At 60.4% G+C, this 10,964-nt stretch overlaps 2 protein-coding genes across 2 annotated transcripts; both read right to left on the minus strand.

Annotated features, from left to right (window-relative positions):
- Window positions 1-1,205: 1,205 nt before the first annotated feature.
- Window positions 1,206-2,823, minus strand: CD48 (CD48 molecule). Its single transcript, XM_059832089.1, has 4 exons — window positions 2,772-2,823; window positions 1,917-2,234; window positions 1,573-1,836; window positions 1,206-1,294 (listed from the first exon to the last, which is right to left on the minus strand). Exons 1-4 carry the CDS (start codon window positions 2,821-2,823, stop codon window positions 1,206-1,208), a joined length of 723 nt encoding a protein of 240 aa, XP_059688072.1.
- A 2,908-nt stretch (window positions 2,824-5,731) lies between these two features.
- On the minus strand, window positions 5,732-8,367 carry LOC132319996 (natural killer cell receptor 2B4-like). The gene is made up of 9 exons (XM_059832090.1): window positions 8,289-8,367; window positions 7,878-8,204; window positions 7,527-7,805; window positions 7,091-7,210; window positions 6,511-6,575; window positions 6,318-6,383; window positions 6,094-6,159; window positions 5,912-5,971; window positions 5,732-5,809 (listed from the first exon to the last, which is right to left on the minus strand). The coding sequence occupies exons 1-9, from the start codon at window positions 8,365-8,367 to the stop codon at window positions 5,732-5,734; spliced, it is 1,140 nt and encodes a 379-aa protein (XP_059688073.1).
- Between the last annotated feature and the right edge of the window lie 2,597 nt (window positions 8,368-10,964).

Below are 10,964 nucleotides of genomic sequence, written 5' to 3' on the forward strand. Positions count from 1 at the left end.
GAACAACTCATGCTCGTTACTGATTTTTCACATGAGCCAGCGAGGTCCCTGTTGACCCTCTGATGAATCTGGCCTTAGGGGTCTTTGCTTAAAGACAGCGCTGGAAAGTGATGCCTCTTGGGTTTTTACAGAGGGTAGAGCCCGGTTCTCCCCTTTCTTGGGCTGGTTTGCTGGAGCTGGCAGGAGCGGCAGCATCCCAGGGCTGCGGTGGCCCTGAGACATGTCCCCATCCCTCCTTGCAGGCTGAAGTACCGTCTCCATCACTCACAAGACACATCCTCCCGCTCCAGTGGGCCTGTGTCCCACCATCCGGAGACAGCTCCTCCCATGGGGGACAACTGTGGAAGGGCTCCTGTCCCCAGCAATGGTGGGGGGCGGAAAATGTGGCTCCCTCCATCATCCCCCCCGGTCCTTGAGCACCCGCTGCAGCCGACCCCAGCCCAGAGGACAACGCAGAACAGAGGACAACCTGGAAATGTGGGATTTAAGGTTAAAATTCATTTAATGCATAGAGAGACAGACATTTCTGAAGACAGACACCCTACTCGCCCTGCTGAACCCTCCCTTGCAGAGAAAGCCAAAGGTGCCACCTTAGTGCTGTCCCCTTGAGGTGCTCTGGACCTGGGGGCTGGGCAGCACCCAGCTGCACCCGTGCTTGTGTCACCGACTTCAGGCTAAACATGTCATGCACTGCCCTGCACTGTCACACCGCTCGTTGGTCCCATAAAGGGCATCGACGACAGCAGGCGATGCCTGAGAACCCTCCAAGTCCACAGGGAATGCCGGGAAAGGTTCATATTGGGTCTCCCCACAGATCTCGGGGCCGGGGAGAGGAGGATTTCCAAGCAGTTAACCATTAATTTAGGAGTTCAGGTTCTCAAAACGCCGTTGCAACAGACTTCAGCACCGTTTTGCTCAAATCTGAAGAACATGACCTCTGATTAAAGCAAAGCAGAAAAAGTGAGGAGGGAAACTGAGGCACGGAACTTCCCTGCAAGTAGCAGCAGAGCAGCCAGCACCTGGGTTGGTGGGAAGCAGGTGGCTGTGGATGAGACCGGGTGGGTGCTGGTGTCACAGACACTGGTTGTAAGGGTTCCCTTGAGCAACCGCATCTTTCTGCATCCAGCCAGCTTGGGGGTCTCGTCCAGGCACCGATCCCACGGCTGGGGGTCATGACGAGGAGAGATGTCAACAGCAAAGCATCCTTAAGCCAGAGTGAGGAGGAAGAGGAGGAGGTATCCCAGGGCCACCAGCACACTGGTGGTGGTGCGGGATGCAGCAGCGGAGGACTCACCTGGAGGCAGAAGGAGACCGGGGAGGGTTGTGGGCTGCCTGGACCTGGCAGGGGACCCCCCAAACCCCTCCCGAGGAGGGCTCCTGCCACCCACCAGCCCACAGTGCAGGGGGAAAAGGGACCCACCACTCCTGACCCATGGGCCACCTCCAGCCTTGCAGAGACCCACTGTCCTCAGGGTCAACTGCCGCTGCTCCAGGGACCCTCCAAAGCCAAGGCCACCTTGCAGCCCATCCCACCCGAGTTTTGCCATCTCATGCGTGCATCATGCGTGGTACCTGTCCAGGAGCAGGGGTGCCTGTAGGTCAGTGAGGCGGTGTTGGAGGAGACAGGGTTGCTGACTTTGCAGATGTAGGTTTCTGTCGAGGGGTTGAAGGAGACGTGCTGCTCAGGGGCACCCACACCCTCCAGCCGGAGCTTGCTGGGTTGGATCCACTCGTAGGTCACCTCTTCAAGCCCCACCGAGCACTCCAGGGTGGCTTTGCACCATGTCGGGTCATCCCTGATCACTTTGGCAGTCACAGTGGGCTTCGGGACCAGATCTGCAAGAGGCAGCGGGATGTCACAGCCTCCCTGTCCGACCACGGGGTGCTGGGACAACCCTCCCATCCTCCCAACTCACCGTACACCGTCAGGAAGATGTTTTCAATGTGCTCCTTGCCGACCTCATCCTCCAGGTACACCTGGTACATGCTGCTGTCGTTTTTCTGCAGGTAGCTGATTTTTAGAGTGTTGTTGGGGAAGAGCTCCAGGCGTCCCTTGTAGGTGCTGTTGGGGTAGTGGACCCTCATCCTGCTGTCCCGGCTGGCGATCTTCACAAAGTTGTTGCGCCGCCAGTGGATTTGGTGGTAGGAGATCTCTTTTTCCAGGCTGGGACTGAGATACGCCACTCCGTGAACAGCCCCGACCACCCTCGATGATGGACTGTGTTGCGCCCGGGCTGCCAAGAAAGCAGAGACCGGTGCTGCTTGGCCAGCTGGACACAGCCCACCCCTCGCCGGGCCTCATCCCCGCTTGGGGACCTCGATTCCTCCCAGACACATGGAAAATGCAAATAAGCCATTTGCTCACTAACTCCTAACGCCTTTGCGCTCTCTCGGCCTCGGAGGCGTGTTGCAGGGACAAGTGCTATACCTGGTAGCAGGATTTCCGCCTCCCCACCCGAAGCACGGGACTGCCCAGATTCCCCGATGAAGTTTTTTTACCCTTTGATTTCATTTTTGGGGTCCTCTCCCCTCTCCAGGCTCACCCAGAGCAGTCCCTCACCTCCAGCTTGGTGGTGGCGATGCCGGGGGCTCCCACAGGAAGGGAGCTGGTGGGTCGCACCTCGGGCACAGCACCGGAATGGGAAAAGCCAGGGGAGAGAGCAGGGATGGGGAGGGTTTACCCATGGGCACATCCCCAAGGTCCACCACTGTCCCAAAAGCCATCGCCCCCCAACCCAGCACCCTCACCCTAGTGGAACCCAACGCCATACCGTGCATGATGAAGAGGAGGAAGAGGAACACTGTTGTCAGCCCCGCCACCATCTTCTCTCTGCGTCCGCGCCCAGACTCCGGGATGGAAATCCCCCTCCTCTGGCAGCTGCTCACCAAGGACCCCCCTGAGCCTGCAGCTCCCTGCCACCGTCCCTAAACCTGGGACTGGGAGGGCTCTGCAAGAAAAGCGCTGACAGGGTGGCCACGCGGTTGGGAGAAGTCATGCACCCACCACACTTCCTCCTTCACTTCCGAGAACAAGTCGTCTGCTCGGCGTTTGCAAAACCCCGTGGGGGTTTGCTGGAGGTTCACAATGCCGCCCCGCGGGCGGCCGGCGAGAACAGGCAGCAACCCTGAGCCTCCCTGGGAACACCACACACAGCACCCCAGGGACCCTCGACCCCCCCATCAGGGTCACCCCACCATCCTGATGGTAAATGAAATGCAAACCCCGGGGGTCACATGTCCCCTTTACAGCCGCCATAACCACGCCACAGGGTTTCCGTTTCTCCACCTGCAAACCCAGGTCTGCATCCTTGCTGAGATCCGGCCCCCGGACGAGCCATCGAGCAGCCCCAGCTTGAGCGGGGACCACCGGCACCGGCATTCAGGGTGTCCCCGTGACCCCAGTTCGCAGGTGACCAGTGCAGGTGGGAAGGAGATGGGAGGGATGACTTGCTGATGTCAAAGCATGTGCTACAGCTCCAGCACACCGGCCTCCGACCGGGGCAGATGCTTAAAACAAAGGGTTTTAGTTACAGCCTGGATTCCTTCCTGAAAGACAACATTTCAGGGGCTTTGCTCGGCACCAGCCAAGGGATCACAGAATCACTAAGGTTGGAAAAGACCCGTAAGATCATCAAGTCCAACCATCACCCCAACCCCACCATGCCCACTAAACCATGTCCCGCAGTGCCACGTCCACACGTTCCTTGAACACCTCCAGTGATGGTGACTCCACCACCTCCCTGGGCAGCCTCTTCCAGTGCTTCACCGCTCTCTCAGTAAAGAAATTTTTCCTAATATCCTAAAAGCCATCGCAGCCCCCGCCTCAGGGGCAAACGGCTGCCGGCGTCTTCCCACGCGCCGTCCCGGCTGTGAGCGAGGAGCGCTGGGGCCGACCCCGGCCGTGAACAAAGGGCGACGGCGGCACCCGCTGAGCCCTGACCCAGTTTAATTTCAGTCCTGATCGGTCCCCGTCTATCAGGGAGGAGATCCGATGTCAGCGCAGGGAGATGTTAGTACGAGCACGCCAGCAGCCACGCGGTGATGCTGTGGCTGGATCGGTGGCACCGCGGTGCCGAGCACCCGCCGGCTTGTCCCCGCACCCAATTGTACCATGCTGATAGAAACTGGCAGTGATGGGAAAGCAAACTTCCCTGGCAGGGAGCAAAGTGCTGCCTCAGCGCTTGCAGCGAGCGCTGCAAATTATCTCCGATATGCAAAAGCAGGTCATTAGCATAAATTACAGCGCCGTGATGGAGCGTGGCTTTGGCAGGAGCCCGATGTGCTGATGAATGCAGCAGCCCCCCGGCTCCATGCTGTGGCCTTCAGACGTTTCCACTCATCTGGAGCGTGGGGACCCGGCATTTCGGGCTGCAAAGGGGCTGAGATGCAGCTCCTGCTTTAGCCCCCGCTCCCAGGCAGCAGCCACAGCCTAGCAAGGACTGCCACCACATCCCCAGTGCCTGCGCCAAAGGATTTCCATCCCCTCCATCGTGCCCGAACTTTTCCCACTGAATTCAGCTGGCCACAGGCCCCACTGCCGCCTCTCCATCGACGCTGACTGCCCCATGCAGAGGAGGATGCTGTTACAGTGCAAGAAGTATTCGACTCGCACCCGCACGTGGTGAAAAGCAGAGGATGGGGCTCAGGATAAAAAACCAGCCCGGCTCCAGCAGCAGTGCCGGCACACTGTGCCTGAGCCCCGATCCGCACCAGCCCGGCCCCCTAAATTCCCTCGTTGTGGCAGCCAGACACCCCCTCCCTCCCTGTGTCAGCCTCCCAGTGCAGCTCCCCGTTAATGATCCCAATTAATGCTCATTTCACAGGGAGCAGCCACAAAGCTATTTTGATCCGGGGACTCGGGCGGGAGGGGAGCGTTGCGGAGCCACCGCCGCTCCCCATGCTGCCATCAAAGTGCCACGTTTCATTTTAATCCCAAAGAAAAGCCCTTGATCTTGCCTTTGGGAAGATCTTTGAAGCCGGAGCCCCTTTTTCTCCACCTCCTTCTCCCAGGGCCGCTTGTGCTGTAGGAGCATGGGATAACTTAGGCGGGAAGGGACATGGTGGCGTCCCCGGTCTCAGCTCGCCGTGGGGCACCTGGGGCCGTGCCCAGCCGGTGCAGGGACCATCCTGCCCGAAGCCGATGCCCATGGCCACCTCTCCCCTACCCCACACACGCGGCTGAAACTTTGCAAAGTGCATTACTGCATGAGACCCCATTCGCTTCAGAGGTTCCCGAGCCACAAACAAGTCAATTCCCACTCCCTCCCTGTGCCCAAGGTACATTTCAGACTACAAATAGCCAATTAAGCTAATTAAACAAGCACCACAATCGCCTCATGCAGTTCAGCTTATATTTGCACCTAAAAATAAATTCCTGAGGTGTATCGAACCTGTCAAGACTTGAGAAAACCCACAAGATGACACGCTGGCACTAAACACACAACACATATCATACATATCCTCTTCCCCCACCACCCCACCAGTCCAATTTCACATCCGTCTCCTCCGAAGACAGATTTCCATCACCGAGTCTTTCCTCCTTCCCTCATGGGAAAGTCTCCAAGGCGCAGCTGGGGTTTGCATCTGTCCAAAAACCTATGTCTGACCGTTTCCATCCTGAGCGAGCCCCCGGCTTTGCTGGGTGGGGTCCTGGGGGGTGCTGGAGGTGATTGGGTGCTCCGGGAGAAGAGACCCATAGGGAAGGGAAGGTCTTGACGAGGCAGCCCGGGAACTAGGAGAGGTGGTGGTCGGCAGGACCCGGGGGCAAGGTCTGCAACGGGGGGCACCAGCGTCTAGAACCCCTCGTATCCTGCAAGGAAACGGGTGGGATTTAGCACACTGCAGCCCCAAGAATCTGATGAGCTTTGGAGATACCCAGGGCTCATCTTCCCACCGCTCCGGTGCCCGTTACCTCTACGTAGGCAGTGGAAACCAAAGCTGGGTCCAGCGTCTTCCTCTTGAGAGAAGGAGGCTGTTGAGCAGAGCGAGAACCTGCCGTCAGGCAACTCACGAGTGGGACAGTGTGACAAACCGAGGGGACCCAGGTTTCTGGGCCGTTGCAGAGGGGCCGGGGTCACAGCGGGGCAACCTCACCTTCCTGGTGGGCTGAACCGTGGAGTAGATGGTGGAGCTTTCAGGCTCCTGAGGGTGGCTGGGTCCCTGCCAGGGAAAAGCGGTCGAGATGCACAGAGGAAAACAAATTTTGGGCAAAAGGGGTGGTCTGGGCAGCTGCCATGGATGCATCCAGCCCGGGGGCTGCACAGCCAAGCCCACGGGGCAGCTCCAGTCCCCCCCCGCCGGCACAGGACTGACCCTACCTGCGTTTTGGTGCTGATGACAGCATAGACAGTGTTTCCTCCCATGGTGGCCTCACTGGTCCCATTCTGGGGAAGAAAGCAACCCCCCGCTGGTTAAAGGATGCAGCTCGGGGTGACAGACGTTTCCAAACAGAGGTCCCGTCCCCCCAGGCAGCACGGGGAGGGGACGCCCAGGAAAACCCCCTGCACTCACAGGGTCTCGGCAGGTTTGGGTTTTGCCCACCTCCTCGTAGACGGTCAGCGTCTGCTCGTCATGTCCTGGGGGAGTTTGAAGGGTCAGAGTAAGACAGCTGACGTGTTAGAGCCCCCAGCCTGGGGGGTTCAGCCCTCAAGCAAAGCAAAGCAGAGGGAGAAAGAGGTCCCTCGGCAACTGGGAGGTTTGACTTTGCTGGCACCTGGCAGGGGAGGGATGCTCTAGCTCAGAATGAAATGAATATCCAAACCCAAACAGTCCTCTAGACCCCATGGGACGAGTCCTCCAGGTTTGGGCACCAATGCTTGGGCTCCTGGGATGCTTCATCTAGCTCATCAAGCTGGACCACCCTGCGTCAGCAGGGATGGGCAGAGATTTTGTGCCCTGGGCAGTGCCTGGCAGGGGGGTGACAGTGCCCGCTGGCTTATCTCGCCTCAGCCCCAGGAGGAGGGAGAACCCCAGGGCCAGCATGGAGAGTGTTAGGAGCGTGACAGCAGTCAGGAGGAGGGCAGGGGCTGCAAAGCCAAAAACCCCACGGCTGTCCGTCCCGCGAGCTACTGCGCCGACTCCGGGGACAAACCTCCTGGGGGGTCCTTTCCTCGCTTCCTCCACCAGTAGTAGGTGACGAGGGCTACTGAGATGGCCAGTGCCAGCCCCAGGGACACGGCCACTGCCCACCATGGAACGATGCTGAAAAGCCCTGGGGAGGAAGGAGAGGAGAAGGGGAGACTTCTGATGCAGGGCAGCCCCTCAAGCCACATCTAAACACAGTCTCCATCACTGCCCACAGAGGACAGTCCTGGCCAGGAAACCTCAGCCCCGGTTACACCACCCGTGCTCGGCTATCATGTTTCCTTTTGCAGGAGAGGAAGCTGGACACATCTTGGTGTCAGTGTGACATCCTCCACAGTTTCACTGGCCCAGGCACGGGGACCAAGGGCCCCAAGAGAGGACTGGAAGCGGTGCAGCTTGCACACCCCCTAAATCCTGCTTTTACGGAGCTGAGAGCAAATTACCTGGAGCTGCAGCACGGCAGGCTGCATCGACATCGACGTTGCCCGTGCTCGAGCTCACCGGGTTGCTCGCGTTGCAGTGGCAGACGGTGGGGTCGGCGTCCCCACGGACCTGCAGGTGCAGCCGGGGCTGGTGCTCCAGGGCTCCCGGGGGATGCCCGGTGCAGGACCAGCTGTAGGAGACGTTGCCGGCACCGGGCACGGTGCAGAGCAGCGAGAGGTTGCACCGGCCCTGCTCCCAGTGCAGGATGCGTGCCTCCAAGCGTGGCGGGCGGACGGGCTCTGCGGGGACAGAGCTGGTGAGGAGGGACAGTGGGGACAGAGGGACAGGGGGACGGGGACGGGGCTACTCACCCCACACCAACACGCGGAAGCACAGGGAAGTATAAATGCCTGATGCGTTCTCAAATTCTGCCTTATAGACCCCACTGTCTGCCCTGCTAACCGGGCTGATCCGCAGGGAGAGGGTCTCCTGCTGGAAAACGGCTCTCCCAGAAAAAGGACCACTGGAGGATGAGGCAGCTTTATCCTTCTCAGCCGTCAGGATCCGCTGCCAGAGTACCGCATCCAGTCTCACTTTCCAGTCGACCTTTATCCACCCCTGCGGGCGTTTCTCCGGCAGCAGCTTCAGCTCTCCATCGGCAGACACAGACACGATTTGTTCCGGGCACTCCGGGGATCCTAAAGCAGAGAGGGGTGAGCGGGGGCCCCCGGCCCTGGGAGATGCTCCGTGGCTGGGGAGGGGGCACGACCACTGGAGCCCACCTGTGCCCCAGACCCGCGGCCCCCAGCCTGGCCCCTTCTGCTCCCCGGAGACGAGCTCAGCCTGGTTCCCCATCGCCATCCCCGTCTTGGGGGTACCCTTCTCTCTGCACCATCCCAGGTTGGTTGTGCGTCTGTCCACACCCGCTGCTCAGGCCACAGGTTGCAGATGCTCATGCAATATCCTCTGCCCTGCCCAGAGCAGAGATGGTCGCAGACCCTCTGATCATAGCATCTGGTTGCTCATTTGTGTCCCAGCTCCTTCCTTGCCCATCCTGCCTGGGGAACAGCAGGGATTTTGCCCGCTGGACTCTTTTTTCTTGAGTTTCTGTGCTTGCTTCCCTCTTTTCAGTGCAGCCCCGGATGTCAAGGACTCTGGCAGAGGCAAGATAAAAAAGCCCCTAAACCGAACAAACACCCGTGGCCGCCGGGGCCGAGTGTGCACACAGCCTCGCTGTTTCCTCAGGGCTGCGTGCGGTCGGGGCTGCCTCAGCCGTGGGTGGACGGACTCTGCACAGCACAGCCCCACGCAACCGCCCATCTTGCAACCCTCAGCAAAGCCCAGCTTGCACGGCCACCCAGGCAAGCGCCAGCTGCCGGGAGCTCGGCTTAACCCACCCATCCCGCAGCCCTCGGCAGGGCTTTGCCTCCGTGCATCTGATCCGAACACCGAGCCATGCTTGGAGGGCACCTGCGGAGCCACCAGCTTTGCTACCTCCTGGCATGGCCAGAAGAGCCCGAGCAGCTCCAGCTTAAATCTTGTCTTTGCAAAGCCGCAGGCATGAGGGTGCCTGCCCTCACCAGACCCTGGGGTGCAGAGGGGACATCCCTATACCCAGCAGATCTAGGAGTACGCGAGGATGGAGCAAGCAAAGGCAGAAGCATCCTCCCCTGGGGAAATAAAGGAGCAGGCTCCGGAGCAGGCTCTATTTATCAGTTCCCACCCCGATGGCTCACACCTGGGACCTGCAGCCCATTACAAAGGGGGCCCGTCCCACCACTCCAGGTCCTAAACAGCCTGCAAGAAATAGGGAATATTGCTTACTACTGCTTTGCAGGCTGTGAGAAAGATGTGAGGGCACCTTAATGCCCTCTTCCTAGGCTCCTGGAGCTGCCCCGGAGGGAGGGTGCCAGGGCAGCGGGTGTGCAGAGGCAGGGGAGAAATGATGCAAACAACACACCCCACACCCTGGATGTGTGATCGTAACCCGCTGCCTACAGCCGTGCGCGAGGGCTGGGGTCGGGCCAGCGCAGCACATCGTTGCAGGTTAACCACGCCAGCACCTGCGGGGAGGTTTTGCAGCTCAGCTGAGCCCGTGGTTGCTGCAGACTCTGCTGCTTCAAGCAAGCAACACCCCATCTTGTGCACCCCTGAGCAGCGAGTGCCCCCCCCCCAGCCCTGCACCATCAGGGTGGGAAATGGGACCGGGGGACATGTCTTAGGGTGGTGAGAGAGGGAAGGTGGAGGTGATGCTTGTCTGGTCTCCCGAAGAGCAGGGAAGGCTGGCATGATGGGGGATGCAGAGATGCGGCCGGGAGATGCTCCAGGAACCAAGCTGGCCCTCAAACCCCGGCGTTTCTCCGCTCCCCTTGTGCAGAAGTTGCTGTTTTTTAGGAAGAAGACCCTCAGACACCGCCAGCTCCACTGAAATCATGGGGCAAAGGTGCTGTGTTTGTTCAGCAGAGAGATCTGGCCTCGAAAAGCTGCGTTTCTGGGCACAGGAAAGGTCAGGGCCGGCTGCAGGGCGTGGGTGCTGCTCCGGCAGGGAAGTGGCTGCTTTCGGACAAGCACCACTCTGCCCGCAAAGGGGAACCGGCACTGCGTGAGAGCCGCTCCAGCTCTACCTGCCCTGGGCAGGACCAGATGCAGGGAACTGAAGAAAAGCCAAAAAAACCCCACCCAGCCCCGCTCCGTCTCCCCAGGGACCCCGAGCCCGGCTCACTGCCCGTGACCCCACAGCCCTCCCTGGACCCAGTGCCTGTGGATGCCTTCATGCCAGCGGCATGGCCAGCCTTTCCCCGGCCCCCAGCTCCTGGGGCAGGCAGCAGCAACACCTCCCTGTCCGTGCATCCCTCCCTGTCCGTGCATCCCTCTCGTCCGTGCATCCCTCTCGTCCGTGCATCCCTCCCAACCGTGCATCCCTCCCGTCCGTGCATCCCTCTCGTCCATGCATCCCTCCCGTCCGTGCATCCCTCCCGTCCGTGCATCCCTCTCATCCGTGCATCCCTCCCAACCGTGCATCCCTCCCGTCCGTGCATCCCTCCCGTCCGTGCATCCCTCTCATCCGTGCATCCCTCCCATCCGTGCATCCCTCCCACCCTGCCTGCAAACACTGCCAGCACCAGTGCAAGCATCAGGGCTCACCCACCACCAGTCTCCCCTCTGTACTGTGAGGCCGAGAGATTCCCCCGTCCTCCCGACGAGCCCGGCACTGCGTCCCCTCCTCACCTTGGCCGCTGGCCACGGCCAGCAGCACCGGGCACAGCAGCACCAACAGTGCCGGCGGGCACGGGGGACCCCCATGCCGATGCATCTCCGGATGGCACCCGAGCGAGGTCCCTGCAGCCAGAGAGGTGCGAAACCCCTCAGAGCCGGAGACTGTCCAGCAGCAACTTCCTCTCCCGCCTGCAGTTCCTTCACACCCTCCGCCTCCGTGTGATCTCCTCCACGCTGCCACT

Source organism: Gavia stellata, chromosome 33, assembly GCF_030936135.1.
Source record: "Gavia stellata isolate bGavSte3 chromosome 33, bGavSte3.hap2, whole genome shotgun sequence".
NCBI lineage: Eukaryota > Metazoa > Chordata > Aves > Gaviiformes > Gaviidae > Gavia > Gavia stellata.